At 44.0% G+C, this 19,354-nt stretch overlaps 1 protein-coding gene across 2 annotated transcripts in view; it reads right to left on the minus strand.

The window, feature by feature from the left end:
* Nucleotides 1–19,354, minus strand: part of unc5a (unc-5 netrin receptor A) — a 278,720-nt gene that overhangs the window by 68,204 nt on the left and 191,162 nt on the right. For both annotated transcript variants that reach the window (XM_083785438.1, XM_083785437.1), the window contains exon 7: nt 6,970–7,134. In XM_083785438.1, coding sequence (XP_083641564.1) covers nt 6,970–7,134 — 165 coding nt within the window. The remainder of the gene's footprint in view (nt 1–6,969; nt 7,135–19,354) is intronic.

Here is a 19,354-nt window from a genome sequence, read left to right on the forward strand (position 1 = left end):
GTATCCTCCACTGCATCTCAGGCGTAAGATTTTTAACCCCACTACAATAATTTGACAGATTAAATTCCCAATGTAAATTTCGTATTTTTACATATTATCACAAAACACACATTAACCAATTAAGACCACCAGAAACGTAGTAACCGTGAATAAGCTTTAGTCTAGCAGTAGCAGCCCGCCAGAACCGTAGCCTACATTTTCTAGGCTTTATATTCTTTAATCCATGTTTTGATCGGATCGCATCGATAGCTGTATCCCGTTAGCTTCCCAGTGTAAAGTGTGACAGTGGCCATTTTAACCCATTTAGACCGTACGACGTGTGGGAACGTCATAACTAATCCAACCGACGGGTTGCTAGGACGTGTACACACGTCCTAGCGCATTTTCATTGATATCAACCGAGAGAAAAATATTCTGTTTTTTTTTTTGTTTTTTTTGGAGTTGGCCTCTCCTTCTGCACCATACTCCTTGCTCTTTCGCGCATGTGCGTTGTCGTTCACTGCCCTGTTTACCGCTCACAAAGAAAGGTTCGGCGCGCGTAATCTAGGGAGCTCTCCGTGGTTTTGACCAGATGGATATACTGAGCTCTTAATTTCTGACTTCAACATGCCTCTCATTCAAAATATGAAGCGAGCGATCATCAGCAACTTTCATCGTAATCTTAGCTATATGCTGCTTTCAATGGCCTGTATCTCCAAATTGGCGCAATGAATGTCGTTTCTGGTGAAAACAAGGTTTTTCAACGGCCGACAGCAGGCGCTGTGATACTCGCAGTGGGTTTTTTTCTGCACCCAGTGAGACATCAACAGCCAGTCAAGACACCACACACACCATTATGTCATCGGTTACGGATATTTGGCTCTTCAAAATAAGGGTTGAAAGGGGAAAAACCTTGGCAATGCGCGATAAATACATATAGTTCTGGTGGGGATTACAGTATAGTGCCCTCTCCATTGTCAAAGCTGCCTTCCCCTGTTGTTGCTTTTACTTCTAAGAGACTAGTGGTTAAAGGATGATTTCACTCATTCTCAACCTACAGTATAATATTTCTCGTCAGAAATGGTAAATGGTGCATTTATATAGAGATTCACCCATTCACACACCGATGGCAGCGGAAACCATGCAAGGCACCAACTAGCACATCGGGAGCAATTAGGGGTTCAGTGTCTTGCTCAAGGACACTTCGACACTAACTCTGGGGGAGCCCGGGTTCGAACTGGCAACCTTATGGTTACCATCCAGCCACTCCCCCTGAGCCACCACCACCCATGGTAAATGCTCATGGTACCTTGTTCCCCTACTCGACACTTCAGAAACCCGCCTACCTACCAGTGACACATCCTTTCTACCACCACTGATATAACCTCCCTCGTCGCTGCTGACAAACACAAGCCTCCCACGGTGCATTATCAGCCGTTGAATTAGTCCCCATTTGCAGAAAATATGAAAACCAGAGCGATGAGTGATTAACACTCTTGGGGTTTTTAAACGCAGTACGCAATCATATCTATAATAATCCCCCCCAAATGGGATGCCATTGCAAATGGAGTTCATTAACTTCATTACACAAATTAAGCCAAATAATGGTTGTGGTGTTGTTGTCCTAATGTGGTGGAGAACGCATAACGCATGCATGATTCCTGCTGACATTCTCGTCGTGCCCTCTAACGCTGGCAATGTGCCAGACTTATTATTTTGTTTTTCCCCTGCAGAGTTTTTTGGCTTGCTTTATCTCGTAGGCATCAGACGCTTAAAAAATGATTCGTTTAAGCGTCCAATGGGTTCGTTCTGAGCAGAACTGACTTACTGCAGCGTCACACAAAAACATCAGAAGTAGCAGATCTACAAACTTGTCGCGTTTTGAGCTTGTATATCTGCTACTTTTGCTATTCTTGATATTATCTGTCGGCGTTGTGCACCGGAAAACATAATATTTATAAACATAACATATATTTTCAGGATGTTTTCGATGGCGTCCTAAAATGTTGATGTCCTCACACAAGTATAGTAAAAAACAATGTGTGTGTGTGTGTGTGTGTGTGTGTGTGTGTGTGTGTGTGTGTGTGTGTGTGTGTGTGTGTGTGTGTGTGTGTGTGTGTGTGTGCGTGAGTGCGTGTGTGTGAGTGCGTGTAAGTGCATAAAGGTCCTGGCAGACTGGATGATTTTTTCTGAAATACGTCAGAAAAGCGCAGCTAAAAATCCGAAAAATGCAGCCGTGTGCAGACACAGTGTGACGGATGGACGACAGAACAGCTAAGGCTCAAACTGCAGTGATTATATTGCTGAATCCCATTGGGAGAGAATGAGTGCTGTACGGCTGCTAATCGCCTGCAGACATGGATGAAGCGTGTGGTTATTGCTGACACCGCAGAAACCTAGTATCTCCATATGTCTTCTTTTTATAGTTTTTTCCAACCCCATGAAATGAATGCCCTACAGGCCTACTCCATCACACAAGAGAAACAAGGTGAAAATAGCCAAGCGTGATGGCTATTTTCACAATTTCTAAATGCTTTTTAACGTAAAACATCAAAAATAAAATAAATAAAAATAGAGTTTTGGACATACAAGGTTTCCAGCTGACAGTGAAGCCTGCTCTGCTTATTACATGACTTCACACAGCCATTGTCCTAGGAATGGAGACACATCTGCATCTGCACAGAACAGATTGGGACCGACCATTCTTCACTAGCCAGCACTCTGCCAGTGCACCGTCAGTGTTTACTTGGGAGTGTGTGTGTGTGTGTGTGTGTGTGTGTGTGTGTGTGTGTGTGTGTGTGTGTGTGACTGTGTATGTGTGTGCATGTGCATGTGTGTGTGTGTGCACACGTGCATGTGTGACGAAGGTTGGGAGAAATAATGATTTTACTTGTAACTTGTTACACACACACACACACACACACACACACACACACACAAACATCTTTGTGCAGTGAAACCAAACATGGCATCGGATCCACTACATGCAGTAGAAGCCTGTTTATATCCACGTCCTTCGTGACTAGAGGTCTCTCACCATGCACGTGCACACACGCATGCACACACACACGCACACGCACACACACACACACACCAAGTCTGCACACACGCATCTATCCGACGGTATTAATCGTGTGTATGAATCATCATTTATTTTATTAACCCAGTGGCCTGTGACGACCGCAGCCTCGCGTTTAACCCTGTGTTTGCGGAATTGCCTCACAGATCGGTGCTGTCTGCACACTGTTAATAACATTAATAACAAGCTCTCTGTGAAATGATGTGGTCCTGGCTGGGATACTTCATATTGTACATGTGAAATGATGTGGTCCTGGCTGGGATACTTCATATTGTACATGTGAAATGATGTGGTCCTGGCTGGGATACTTCATATTGTACATGTGAAATGATGTGGTCCTGGCTGGGATACTTCATATTGTACATGTGAAGTATCTGTTTGCATTTTAAATTACTCAAGTTTAAGTGTGTCTGTGCACTTTTAAAATAAACATTTAACCAATGAAAAGCATCAACAAGAACTTCTTTTTTTTCACCCATTTCCTGAAAAGTGACGTTGTTTTGTTGGACATACCCCACAGCGACATTATTCAAATAGAGCTTAATCCCTTCTTTGATATCTGTGGGGAACAAAGCAACAAACGGAACCGTTTCTTTCATGTCCATCTGGGCGCTGAGAGAACCTGCGGTGACTCTTTATACTGGGGCTGAAGGCTGGGAGGAGAGGGACGCCATTTATAATCCTGGCCATGTGGCTACCATCGGGGGGGCCCGGCAGCCGAGTGGTTGAGAAGCTTTACGGGGTTAAAACGTGGTTGACGCATGTCTTGCGAGGGATCAATTTGCGTCGGAACGCAACTTGGTGGCACTGTGGCACACACTCACACACGCACACACTCACACACACACACACACACACACACACACACACACACACACACACACACACACACACTCTCAGTCCCAAACACGCACAAAAGTACACAGTACTCTGTCTACACAGTGTAATGATTATTCTACACACAGTAAACTCTGGTTGTGCTTTTATCAGCACAAAGACGGTGTTGTATTCTTAGCTCTATTACCATGTCAGGCACTGCAGGTGAGAAGACAATAAAGCTTCCAGACATGCCTGAGACCTGGGATAATTAAAACATATCCTATATATATGGCCGCATACAGTAATCTACTATGAGACCTGGTCTAATTCAAACAAATCCTGTATACAAGGCCACATATAGTCTACTATGAGGGGCGAGGAAGGGCTGAATAGAGGACTCTTTGATCAATACCACTCCCTTGTGAAGGCGGACACCATCCCTTATGAAAGTTACTTGTCGATAAGGTCGCAGGAGGATAAAAGATGAGACCGACTCCCCCGCGCTAGGAATCTATATATATGTGCTTTTGGACACAAAAGCCCTCGGTCATTCTGCGTATCGACGGCTTCGACGCCCGCAAAACGTTGACGCGAAGAAACCAAAAAAATTTCTGCGACTATTTTGGAATCTGTCCCAACAGAGCTGTTACATGAATAGAGCAATAGCAGACAAAAACAAGTTCCAGTGACGGCCTGCTGTGACAAAGTACAGGAGTGGTGAAATGACATGCTAGTACTTAGTTACTTTCCACCAATGTGTGTCTGTCTGTCTGTGAACAAAATAACCTGAGAACAGAAGGGCGGAAACTTCCCATGAGACTTTGTGGGAACCACTGGTAAGCCGTATAGGAGAACTTTTGGGTCATAAAGTTAAACGGTCAAGTGCACCATGAACGACATTAAGCATTTTCTTTATCAAATAAACAAAAAAGAGCATGCGTAGATCAGCCACTATCTATTCAATTGATTAATTAAATTAGTTTGATTAGATTATTTCAATTTCACAGCGCATTAATGCAATGCATTGTGAGCAGTTTTATTTGTATATAACACATTTCAACAACAAGCCAATTAAATGTGCTTCAAACAGAACAATAAGCAAAAATAATCACAATTAGACAATCACAGATTTAGTGCAGAAGAGGAAGAAAAAGCTGAACTGAAAGAAAAGTGTATCAATCAAATGCAGCAGCAAACAGAAATTGATTTAGTCTGAAAAGAGTGGCAGCAGACTGGGAGTTTGTAGACTGGCTATTTTTGGCAACGAGATTTGGTGCAGACATAAAAAAGTGGTACAGTTCTAACTCAAGTCCAGCCTTCTATTCTGTTATGCAGCTGGATGGTACAGTATGTGGTCTTGCATAGAATTGTCAAGTTTGTTCATCTCAGAAACTAATTCTTCCAGATAGGAATGACCCAGGCATGGTCACTGAAAATAGCAGCGAGCTCTGCAGCGAGCTCTACACAGAGAATAGATGTGCAGGGCTGTTTCTAGGCAGAGGCGGTTGGTAACACCCCCTCCAAAAAAGAAATAAAATAATAATACTAAAATAATTAATACAATAAAAAGTACAGTCTCTTGCACTGGGAGGTTTGCACGGTGGTTGAGTGCACTGCCAGTTAATTTGGACCAATGGAAAGATCAAAGCAATCAAAGTGCAATTCATGGGATGTGATTTATGTACATTTTTTTAATCATATGTTTTACTCCGCCTTCTTTTGTTTAAAGTGGGACATTTTGTATATAGTATTTTGTATTGGCCTAAAATATATATGTGCTGACCTCATCACATTTGTCATGATGTCTATGGCAATTTTAAGCCCAAGGAGTGTATTTTGTGCATAACTAATTCAGAATCATGAAAACCCCCTAGTTTGACATTTTTGCCAGCCATAGGATGTTAATGGTAGGGTCACAAGAAACCCCTATAAAAAAATTGCCCAATACTTTCAGTCGGTCAGCAAGTGGATTCATGAATGTATTATAGACAATATTTTAGGCCAATAAAAAAGACTATACCAAATTTCCACCCGTCCACCTCGACTGCCAGACTATTTGTCTGTGGTTGCTTTGAAAAGTTCAAAGCCATCAACCAGCAATTTAGAAAGAGGGTAGACAGGTACAGAGAAGGCTTCAGCTTCTATACCAAAAAAAAAGAATCAATGGGACATTTTCAGATATATAAATATATTTATAAATATATCAAACAATAACTTGGCGGCCCCTACGCATCGCTTCCCGGCACGTTGTGAGCTTGTAGATCAGCTATTTTCACTACTCCACTAGTAATTTCTGGAATTTCTTAGATTTGTTTTATTTATCGATTTTTTAAAATCAAAAATCATTGAATTTGTTTTAAATTCAGGAACAAAAAAATCATTTTTAGAGAGGTTTTGAAATAATGTAGGAGAGAAAAAAAACGTTTTGTAATAGTGTCCAAAAATATTCCACAGTCGTGACTACAACAACAGCAGCGGGGAACTGGGAGGCATGGGTGCCGCCATTGCGCTCCAATAGACTTTGCATTGCGCCTCAATTTCCCAGAAGCCCTGTGACAGATTTTTTTCCGGTCACGTGATCCAAACGTGTGACATGTCCTACTATGTCCGAGGGAAAACCTGCAAGTCTTAAAAGTTATCAAAAACCGGCAAAAACCGTTTCCGCGCCATTGCCGTAGAAGCCTATTATTATATGCTTACCGCAATTGCCGTTGATCAAAGGCAATTGTGCTTTTATAGCGCTTTCGATCGATCAAGCCATAATGCTACGTGTGTTAGCATCGGGTAGCTACCTGTTGTTGTCATGACAATGGATCGCCCATTTTAGATCGTCCTCGCCATAATAATCCATTCTATCTGTTTCTTTCAATCGCCTGTATCTCCTATTCCTTGTCCCAGATGGCATTTTTGGTCAAAACAACATTTCTTTGACGGCACAGAGCCGACGATGTGGACCTCTCCAGTGCAAGTGTTAAACAACGGAAATGTAACTCGTGAAACTCGTGAATGGGAGGGAAAGTGTTTAAAAAATGTGTCCGCAACCCACAAATGGGTTCCGACCCTATAGGGTTTCAGTGAAAATGTGTACTCACTCTGAGGACACTGTTCACTGGTACAGTTGAGTGACTGGAGGTCCAGGCCCTGGCAGTCTTTGCCCCCGGTGCCAGGCGACGGCTGGGTGCACTCTCTGCTCCGCCACATGGAACAGTCTGCTCCACACGCCGACCACTTACTCCACTCGCTCCACCCTCCGTCTACTGGAAACACATGTACACGCACATATACACGCACACACACACGCACACGCACCCACACGCACACACACACACACACACACACACACACACACACACACACACACAACAAGGGTAAGCACACAGACAAAAACTTTCAACGTGAGCATGTTATTCTTTAGGCAAAACACTTTTTCAGACTTTTTCTGAAATAGTGAAAATAGCAGATCTAATAAACTCACAACGGGTCGCTTCATGACGCATTGTGAGCTTGCAGATCGGCTATCTTTGCTACTGTTGTGACAACGTATTATGACAAAGTAATGCATTCATTGCGGGCGGAAGAAAAAACATAGAAAGTTGAGATATAGAGATACAAGGTTTCTGCCCAACAGCGACGACGAGCAAAGAGCTCCGTCTAAAAAGTAAGAAAACATAAACAGTGACCATGCAGTTAGTGAATGATGCTGAGATATGAACACAGAGGTGGATTTCCATGACAGGGGAGAGTATCATCTGTAGCTCTTTACCCACAATGTGCAAATCCATCCTCTACCTCTACCAAACCAAATGCAAAACCTGTAGCACGGAAAGAACAACATGCAAATGCGTTTGTACACAGTCACACACACACACACACACACACACACACACACACACACACGCACACACACCAGACGAGGGGAAAACCAAAGTGTGTTAAAATGAAGATTTGTTTCTAGTTCTGCCCTGTTTGTTTTCCTTACAGCATGAAAATCAGCTGAACGTGAACTCTGCTCTCTCTGAGTGTGTGTGTGTGTGTGTGTGTGTGTGTGCGCGCGCATTGCCTGGCAGGCCCAGGTGTTGACAAACTAATTCTGCACGGGGGAGAAACACTCAAGACCCCAGGGAAATTGGATCCCTGTTGTATTATGTGCACACACACACGCACACGCGTGCGCACACACACACACACACACACACACACACACACACACACACACACAAGCTACTCTGCAAACACAATAATCATATATTTTCCTGAACATTGTACATTGGAGTGGGCAGAATGTCTGCCCTGCCATGTTGTGGTGTGGTTAACAAGGCGGGCTGTGCTGCAGCGCACGCCGTGGATCAGAATAGCAGCCTGCAGGTCAGGCGTGGGCCAGACAACCTGCTGGAAAGCACATTTAGTCATTTACTCAGGTACTGTTTACTCGAGTACAATTCTGGCAGGATTTTACTTTGTCCATTTCTCGTTACTTTATACTGCAGTACAATAGTGAGCTGTGTTGTGAGCTAGATCTGTTGTTTTTTAACCCCAATTTGGAAGAACGTGCTCGCCATGCCAATATGTTTGAGCACAGGCCTTTTACTAGCAACAGAGTATTTCTACTTTCACTTTAGTAAAAAAAACAAAACAAACAAACAAAACATTGCATCAAACCCCTGCAGCCCGTTCCCCCAGGCCAGAACGTCTCCCATCACTGTGACAACTCTCCACCATCACAGCACAGCAGGGCCAATCAAACCCACGGGAATGGGGCTGGAAATGATGGCATTGAGCTTCAGCCCTGCTGGAAGTTATAGCAGCCACTTTACCCCCCCCCCCCACACACACACACACACACAGAGAGAGAGAGGGCCATTTTGGCGGGGCTGGGTGCATGCGGGGTAATTTGGCGGTGGCAGGGGGCCCCGGGGTGCTGGTGTCCAGGAGTGATATTGAGTGTGACACTGTGCAGGGTCTGGGGAAGGTTAGCGCACGGCTAATGGGGGAAGAACTAGTAATGAGCTCTCATGGGAGAAAACGGCCATTCCTTCTCTCTCTCTCTCCCCCGAATGGAGCCGAAAGGGAGACCAGGAGAGAATCACCACAGAGCTGCACTATGGACATGGAGGCACAGACAAAAATGCAGAGACGCACGCACGCACACACACACACACACACGGACACACACACACCCCTGTGCTGTGATAGCTCCCCACCTGATGGGGTCCCATCGTGACACATGGAGATTGGGAGCTCATTAATCGCGGCAGCCTATACGGTATACAGGGGCCAATCTACACAGTATAGGGGTCACTTAGGCCGTGGCCCCCAGCGTGTCTGTGTGACCCCGCGGCCGCTCGCAGTCTTTGGTTAATAAAACATAAGTTAGAAGGCCAGGTGGGATTCCTTATTACCGCATAATGGCACACAGTAATGATGTTATTTGCTTTCGTAGCGCAGCCCTCGGACATGCAGGCTTCCTAATGGGGACATTACCCCTGCGACACTCAAGTGGGCAATGACTGTGTGTTGTGCGTTTGTGTGTGTGTGCGTTCGAGTGTGTGTGTGTGTGTGTGGTCTCCTATCCAGTTCTGCATATTAATTCACCAATGTCTGCATCGGCATGGTCTCAGCTGAGTGCTGGCGATCGAAGTTGTCAGATTTTTGCAATTAAAGGAACGCCTATTCTTCTCAACCTCATCTTGGTGTAATGGGTCCTCACTAATGCTCCACCAAACCCACTCTGCTGCGTTTCAGAGGAGCGATGTGGACAGTTCAGAACACCTGTCCTGATTTGGTCATTTTAATTATTTATTATTTTTTTAATATTTATTAACGCAAGAACAATGGCTTGATATTTCAGCGTGCTAACTTTCCAGGAAGAGAAAGGATGTAGTTTCCATTAGCTTGGAATCCACATTTGTCAGTGGTAGGCAGGTTTCTCAACTGTCCACAACCCACCAACTTAATTACAATTACAATTTAGGCATTTAGCAGATGCTCTTAGTCCAGAGGGACTTCACAAGTAATCAAATCAAATGCATAGAAACAGTCATCTAGGATCATAAGTAAACTAAGAACCTATCATTTGTCTAACAACAGAATATCCTGCAGATTACCCACAACCCACCCCTGTGAAAAACGCAAGGAAACAAATCTTCACATACTCTTCCACCACAGAGCAAGACCATCCAAATGACATGATTATGTTCAAACACAGAGATGGTGGAGGGAGCAGGTTGCTGGTGATGCATCATGCATGGAGGGGTTACAACACATGTGAAATAGTAATCACACTGCAGAAATACAAATAAAAGTACAAGTCCTGTATTCAAAAGTGTACTCGAGTATAAAAGCACAAAAGGATTGACCATGGAAATATACCTACAGCTACCAAAGTACTAAAAGCTTTCAACCTTTTGAAAATAGCCCCAAGTATAACATACTGTATATAGGGCTTCATTTGTTTATGTATGTTTTGTTATAATAATCTGAATCTGCAAAGTAACTCGGAGTAGAAGCATAAAATATAGAAACATTGCATCACTCAATTAAGTAAAAGTACCTCAAAACTGTACTTGAGTACAGTACTTGAGTAAATGTAGTTAGTTACTTTCCACCACTCCCCCCTATCCCCCAGTGCCCTGTCCCCAGGCAGAGCTAAATCAAGAGAAACTGTAGATGCATATTGTCTCTGGCGGGTGGAAACCTCATATGTCCAAAACAGTCATTTTTCAGGATTCAAATTAAAAAAAAGGGAAAATGGCAAAAATAACAGAACGGAACAAGCTCGCAAATACAGCGCATATCAGCTACTTTTGATGCTTTTGTGTGAAGCGGTATGCGTTAAATTGACAAAAAACATGACGATAAGAGGTTTCTGCCTGACGGCGGCGATAAACAGCAGTTGATGGTCAATCTCCATGTGAACACCCCAAGGAGCCCTTTGCACCATTTCCATGACGGCGAGAAACAACGCGCTGAATGGAAGATCAAATGAACAGAATAAATTGAGTCAGCCCGTGAAATGGTCTTTTATTTATGTTCTTTCTTCACGGCTGAGATCCCCAAACCCCTCGCTCCTTTTTGCACTATACAGCCTCATGTACATGCCGGCTGCTCTGTGGACCTAACCATGCGTTGCCACTCTTTCTGCACCTCAAGCTTACAGTCTCATGCACATTACTGTAGTACTGTACCTGCTGCTTATTAAATGTTTTAATGGAAAACTGCTGCCATTTGTCCCGTGACATTTTGTACCAAGAGACTGCAAAATCATGGAAAAGATTACTGTTATTTGTTTCAACAAAATCTTTACACCAATCTACCCTTGCCTAGTGTACATACTTATATAAACATTTATTTTCTATTTCAGCCAGCAAATTAACACGTATGTGTTTTTTTAAGGCAGTCTTTCCAAGTTGCAATGTGTAACATATCTCTGTATTCCCTTCAACATTACTTACATTATTTATGTTATGTTCTTGACACTTGCATAATGTAAGCATGTTTTCTCATAACAATAAAGTTCCTTTGAATATACTTATTACGCTATCCTACAGTATGTGCACAAAAAAAACACACAAATCTGATTTACACCTGTAAAATGTGACACATCTGATTCCTTTTGTCACGTAACAAAAAACTTCAATGACACCAAAAAATTGGACGCGACGAAAAAGCTAAAAGAAGGGAAAAGAAAGTGTTTCCACAGGCAGTGCTTTCTTTAATGGAACCCCAGAGACGGAGTGCACAGCCCAGTGGCCGCACAGCTGCTTTTCAATCACCCTGCACAGCGGCTTCTGGGTCGCACGCACGCACGCACGCACACACACACACACACACACACACACACACACACACACAGGTTACTATACTTGTGAGGCCATTTTAGGACAGCATCGGAAATTAGCTGAAAAATAATCAATCTAAAAGCTCACAGCGACTCGTTGTGAGCTTGTACTCTAGAATAGATCAGCAATTCTCCGGTGCGTGGCATTGCTGCACAACTAAGTATAACACAGGGAAAACTGTAACCCTGACCCCTCAACCTCAATCTATAAATGCCAAACCTTTAGCTGAATATTGACTCAAATTCAATCTCAAAATGACGATTGCAGTATATAGTTTTAATGTCTTTTTGCTTCAGGTTATGTTTAGAAAACCAAAGACAAAACAATATCTAGCCTAACAAAAGGCAATATAATGCTTCTGAACTTGGACTTTCAGTTATACATTATTGCACATAGCCTGAATGCAATAAGAAATATTAGGCCTGCTGCCATTCAGGGTGGAAAGTACAATTGTCCTTTTGGATTTGGGGAGAAGTAGTTTCATGAGGGGCTACTGGGAAGTACTTGACATAAAGAAACAGAAAACGTTCAGTTGAGAGGGCCGGGGAGGAGCAGCTGTGCTCAAGTTCAATGTGCTTTGCCGATAGGATTGCTCCATCGGCAAATAAACATAATAATATGCCATTTATTTACCTCAATAAAATGCCGTCTCTCGCGATATGTACACCTCGCATGACGCTACCTCGATGAAGGTAAATTTTTGATCAATCTTGCAGCCTTAGTCCTCACGATGTTCATTCCTCAAAATGGTACTCAAAAAAGTACTCACAAGTGTAGTGGTGCAAGTACACACACACACACACACACACACACACACACAGAGGGACAGTCTGACAATAGCCCAGTGGCAGGCGTCCCATTTGGACATGCTGTCACAGAGAGTAAAGCAAAGGGCGCCCAGGCGCTCTTTAGCGGCCGGCAGGGGGCCCGGGTTGGGCTTGATGATGCTCTGTCGCTCACATGCACCGCGGTCGGCCACAGGTGCGGGCCGAGATTGTGTGACACCTGTGGCGGCCATGTCCTTCAGCAGGGACACAATTACCTCTGAGATCTGCAGGCTGGCCCCTTCACCCACCGCTGTCCAGTCAACCCCCAATGCACCGCGCACGTGCGCGCAAGTTGTGCGTGTGTCTGTGTGCGTGTGTTGCTATAGATGTGAGGGCCAAATGTCCCCACAAGTATAGTAGAATTTGTGGAAATAGACATTGTGTGGACCTGGTTTTGAGATATAGACTTACAATTCGGTTTAGGGACTGGGGTAAGAGTTAAGCCTGATTTAGACTAAGAAAATAGATCGACAAGCTCGCAACACGTCAACACTGTCTGCAACGCATCGTGAGCTTGTAGATCGGCTATTTTCTGCTTCAGAGTTAGGATGAAAAATGTCTAAAGAATTTAGGAATAAAATCACAGTCCTCTCTCTCTCTCTCTCTCATTAGCAGGCAACAGTGCAGCACTCTCTCTCTCTCTCTGGCACAACAGCGCCCCTACTGGTACTAATAGTCATACTCGTGCTCATTAACACATAGGTGAACACGGACATTGCTGTTCCTTGGAGTGGTTGCACCACTCAAAAATGTGACTGTGTGTGTGTGTGCGTGCGTGCGTGCGTGCGTGCGTGCGTGCGTGAGTGCGTGCGTGCGTGCATGCGTGTGTGTGTACGCGTGTGCGTGCGTTTGCAGTAACAGGCCCTAATCCCAATGTTCAAAGCCTGGTGGACAAGAAAGCCTCAGAACAAGCCCCATTGAGGGAGTGACATCATCTCCACAGGGTGATGCAACCTCCTTCCTTTCATCATCACATCTCATTATGTAGCCTACTTTGACCAAATGTAATCTAATAATGGAACATGCATGTCCGATGCTCCTGTGTTCAGCATCACAGTTGAACCCGGAGACAACCTGACGGACGGAAAGCAATGATCCTATTCATTCAGCCCTGCAGGTCACGTTTGATGTACAGTACAGGAGTAAAAAACCTCGAAGAGAGGATTAACAAAATGTGGGTTAGGGAGAGCGGCCAAAATAATTTGAAAGAAAGCAACAAACAAACAAAGCACAGGATTCATGCTGCTCTGGTTAAAGGTTTTCACCTGCTGTGCTTATGTGTCTCCTTGGTAATTTGAATTGTCTTTCTGTCACATTCATTCATGCCTGTAATTTATTTATTCTTCAGAAGAACATGGAGGGTACAGTACACAGCCTTTGTATCAATATTCACCGTTACACGCAGGCTCGTATAGAAGACATGTGACTGCAGTGCCTTTTAAAATGTACATGTTTGCAGTTTGCTGTTTATTTTCTCTTTAGTGGATCAAGTCTCCCAGCCCCGCTAGCAAGCCTGAGGCATGGGTACACAATACAGTATGTCACATAAGTTATGCATATCTTCGGGTTTGTTATTTGTTGTTTTTCTAAACCTCCCGAGTCTATGCTCTTTACACCCTGACCCAACCACATCAAAGCAGTTTAAACCAGCGGACTCTGCAATCCTTAGAGCCCCTGACCCCCACCTGAGCTAAATCTATCTATAAATGCACCGTCTGTCTGTACGTCTGTCTGTACGTACGTGTGTATGGCTATAATCCACGTAACTCGAGAACCGTTCGCCCCACAGACTTCACGCCACACGCGTTCCACACGACCACAGGGCCCGCCGGTGTCGAGTCCCACGGTTGTCCAGAAGCCACAAAAGTCTGGCCTGTTCTGACATCACAACATTCCATATTTGGGCATGCCTGACCCAGAACTCCATAGGAATTAAGGGACACAGACAGATCCAGAAATTTCCATATATGGGTATAAAAGGGACACAGACAGATGGGTTGACACTGGTACAACGGGTATTGCCTAGCAGGGTGGGGCATGGATCTTCAACTTCCATCGTTTTGGTGCTCTATACAGCCGGTCACTGGTCTAGAAATAATAATAATAATAATAATAATAATATACAGTATATATATAGTATAATAATCACTGAAGCGAAGCAGGCTTGTTTATGTTTAGCGTGTTTTTGAGACATCTTGTGTGCACACTGCATGCACAGTTGACGTTTTTGGCCTGAGGCTGGCGCTAGAGCAAAGGCCAAAATCGACAGGGTTCATCCTCCAGGGAGAGCATGAAAGACCAGTGAATACCAAGTTGGGTCCACCGCGACGCATAGCCAGTTCAATATTAGTATAACCCACACTGGAAAAAAGCCAGACGGCGACGATATTTCGTTCGGGACCAAAACGACAGTGCCTTCCCTGGAGCCCCGACTCTGCTGGAGGCTGGAAAGAAAACTCTAATGGCTCCCGAGCACATACGGTAGGCATTGTGTCCCCGTCCCTCTCTGTAGGAAGTGTTGCCGTGACCTGAGGCTTGGCCTCGGGTGACTCTTTGTCATGACTGTCTCTACTGGCCCTGACCGCAAGTCAATGGCACTGGTGGTAGTCAATGAAAGGGGGGAGGGGGCTTTGAAAGGGTGGGAGACATACTGTAGAAGAAAAGAGGGCACAAAAAAGATAGAGAGAGATTCATGGCAAGAAGACGGAAAGACGGGAGAGAGAGGGGGCTGAGAGAGAATCTAGTAGGGTTGGTGGGTGTGTGTGTGTGTGTGTGTGTGTGTGCGCGCACACATGCGTGCGTACAGAGCCTAAGGCTTTAGCCTCAGCCATTCTCCACACTCCTTCACAGCATGGGGCCCATCTGATCCTCAACGCTCTCTGCCAGCTCTCTCATTAAACAAAAACTCCAGAGACTAAGGCAAAAAATACCCAAACCAGCCAGCAGCGTTCTCCGTGTCCACACTTTACAGACGAGAGAGAGGTTGGGAAGCTCACATTTTGGAGACAAGAGAACCATTGTGAGGCAGACATGAGAACAGACCTGTGTCTAAATGCGTTGTGACGGCTGTCAGTCTGCTGTCGAATGACAGACACACTTCGGTCCTTCGTCATTCTGTTGCTCTATCCTCATGCTGCTGCACCGATGGGACACTATCAAAAGTATGCCTGTTCTACTCAATGAAATGATATATGGCCGAGGGCCTTCATAAATGAAATATATATGTGTGCTGTAAGGAGAGAGCGAGAGAGAGAGAGAGAGAGAGAGAGAGAGAGAGACAGAGAGAGCTAAGCAATGGAGAGATAAATTATAGCCGTTGCCACGTTTGTTTGGTTTCAAATTTGAATTGATTTGTTTCCACTGTACATTCATTCTTTTGACAGCGTCTTTTTATCCCCCAAAGGCTGAGCACGGCAAATCCAAGAGGCTATTGAAAATTTTTAAACAAAGCAGAAGCGGGCCCCGGAAGCCAAATTAAACTAATTCAGCAGTTCTGCAATTCAAAAGATATTTCATCTGCCCACCGCTGTGGGGGTTCGAATCCTCTGCTGTGCCTCCGGGCTTGGCCGAGCCATCCAACCGCAATACAATTGGTTGAGCCCGTGTGGGTGGGATGTCAGCAGGGAGGGATCTCTTGCGCTGCACAAGCGACACCTACGTATTTGGTCTCCCTGCTCTTCTATTGAGCCATTAAGAAAGTACACATTTGAGGTACATTTACTTACCCTTACTTCCTTCGTTTTTTATTATTATTATTTTTTTTTACTTCTACTCAACTACATCATGCAGCTTCCTCAGAGGTAAATATTGCACTTTTCTCCTCCAATACAATAGTTACTAGTAACGGCTGATTTAGACACTGGGAAATAGCAGATCTACATGCAACGTGAGCTTGTGAGATCTGCTATTTCGAAAAATAAAGTTTGACACATTTAGAGACATTTGAGTACTTTTGAGTACTGAATACCGAGCTTTTACTTGTAACAGAGATTTCTTATATTGTGGTATTGCTAGGTTTACAGTAAGTATAAAACTAATCAATCAAAGTACTTCTACCACCGCAGAAAGGAGACATGGGCTTGTCTACAACCCTCCCCATACCAACAGCAGTGACAGGGAACATAGACATCATGGAGGGAACTGGCAGAACCGCTAAACAGAGGAGAGAAAAGAAAGGCTTCATATAACCCATTTTTCTAAGATCAACGTACTCAAAACAAGACATGAAATGTGCCAGAGAGCTAAAGACTCGAGACACAATTCCAGGCTGGATAATTAATGAAAGCTCCTTAAAGCAGACAAGAGTAGACAGTAGTTAGCAGTAGTACCGCTAAACAACTTTCAGCAAGGCTGCATGGCGGATGCACCCAAAAATACACCGCATCACTTCTGTATTCAAATGTCAGCCGAGTCTGAATAAATAACACAGCGCATCTGCAGCAGGCTCTCCTGAAAAGACACTCTCCAGTCCTCCTCCAAGTATGGAGTGGATTAGCCCAGATCTCAACCTTTACAATTTCAAGGACCCTCAGTTCGATGTGCATTAAGGCCATGGACCCCCCATTTTTTATTTATCTCTAGGACCCCAATGTACACTGTAAAATCCTCTGAGATTGTAGATCTAGTTTCAGCTTTAGGGTACTTAAATGGCAACAAACAAAAGTGTGGCATCCATAAAACCGCTGTCTTAGGACGTTAGTGTCCTCCCAAGTATAGTAATGCTGTTTGTGTGTGTGTGTGTGTGTGTGTGTGTGTGTGTGTGTGCATGTTTCAGATGTGTTCGCTGGGCTGTGTCTGCTGTGCGCGCTGACAAATGAAGGGAGCAGTGTCAGTTCATCTTCAGGGAAGGGCGGGTGGGGGTGTAGCGTTTGGAGGTATGAGGGTGGGGGGTGTCTCCATAAGTACACAAATGCAGCACGGTGGCATCTGTGATTAGAAATAACACCCCATGATCCCTGCCTCTGGGCCCTGGTGGGGTGGACTCTGATCCTGAGGGGACTTACTGCTATGCTCCCCCCACCACCACCACCACCAACCACCCCCCCCCCCCCCCTCCAAACACACACACCCTGCCCGAGGTCATATGAGCCAAAATAAATATATAGCCTACTGTAATTCTACATCCTGAGACTGGGAGGTTGGGGTTCGATCCCCGGCCAGGTTATACTGTACCAAATGGGACTCAGTGTCTCCCTGATTGGCACTCAGCATAAAGGGTTGGATTGGGGGTAAGTCCCTGTGACATACTAGCGTCATATCATCCAGGGGGTATACTTGTATGTCAAGCTGCCTCACACTACAGAAACAGGAGATAGCCCTATGGGCCTCATGGCTCGGCAAGGCTTACTACTATATACGTACATCCGGTTCCGGTTTTCAGATTCTGGTGGAACCTTCAAAATAAGGGTTTCACTGAAAAATGCTGGCAGTTAAGTGAGGATTAATTAAATCTGGGAGTGAATGTGTTAAATAGCTGCTCTAAAAGCCCCCAAAAATTGTGATGCACCGAATATTCATCCACAGAAAATATTTGGACGAAAATGCATTTTCGGCCTATTCAGTTTCGGCCGAATAGGCCGAAAAAATATCACAGAAGAATAGTCAAAACACATGACATCAAAATGCGGCTAAAAGCACAGCATGCCTGTCTGGCAAAACACGTATTACATATCAACCACGTAGGTTGATATACGTGACTGGATCACCACCAACATGTCACAGTGTTCTGTGTCTTGGACATATTTCCAAATATCACATATATTGTTACAATGTTTCAGCAATTATTGTATGCAATTAATACATTTAAAAGTGCTGAATAAATGTTTTATGGACCCATAATAGTGATTATTTATAAGTTAGGATTTGCCATAATCAAGTATTTTGCCATAATCAGCTAGGTAGCTTTAAGCAAAAAAAAAGAAAAGATATCTATTCTAAATTTAAGAAAAGCTGTCTAAAAAGCTATCTATCTATCTTATATAATATTAATTTTGTGCCCAAGTTCAACCCAACTTCCCAACATCATCCGTTAGCAATTCCCTCCCAATCAATGTGATCCATTATATTGCATTACCCATACTGTACATAATGTCCTGTTCATATTAGTATAGTAACGGGTAAGGCCCTAGTATAATATTATTCATATTCGGTTTTCTGCCAACTATTTCCTATTTTCGATATTCGGTTTCGGCCAAGAATTTCCCTTTCCATGCATCCCTACCCAAAATATCACATCACGATGCGTTGCAAGCTTGTAGATCTGTTATTTTCATTTGCAGTTGCACTTCAAACATCACTGCAAATCTGGTTTATTACTATCAATATATATACTGTCAACTGTATGAAATCAAACAAGAACAATGTAAATAGCTTGACACACAGCTTCTAGTATTTTCTCCAAATTCAACACAAAGGGTATTTAGTACATACTGTAGTTGACTTGCAAACATGATGCATAACCAGACGCCAGCTTCTGGCAGCAATCCTGATGAAATCTTAGCATTTAAATTGTTCTCGTTTGATTTGTTTATTTCATACAGTTAACAGTTTGTGAATGTTTACTAGTAAAAACAGGTTTGCAGTGTATGGTGTTTGAATAACTTAGTGCAACTGACTATTTGTCACATACGGCAATATATGCTAAATTTGGTCTCCGCATTTAGCGGTGAGCTGCAGCCGTGCTGCACTCGGGAGTAATTTGTAGTTGATCTAACCCCCCAATACAACCCTTGGTGCTGAGTGCCAAGCAGGGAGGCATTGGGCCCGATTTTTACAGTCTTTGGTATGACCCGGCCGTGGATCGAACCCCGACT

This window comes from Protomyctophum parallelum (assembly GCF_964188405.1).
Source record: "Protomyctophum parallelum genome assembly, chromosome: 16".
Classification (NCBI taxonomy): Eukaryota; Metazoa; Chordata; class Actinopteri; order Myctophiformes; family Myctophidae; genus Protomyctophum; species Protomyctophum parallelum.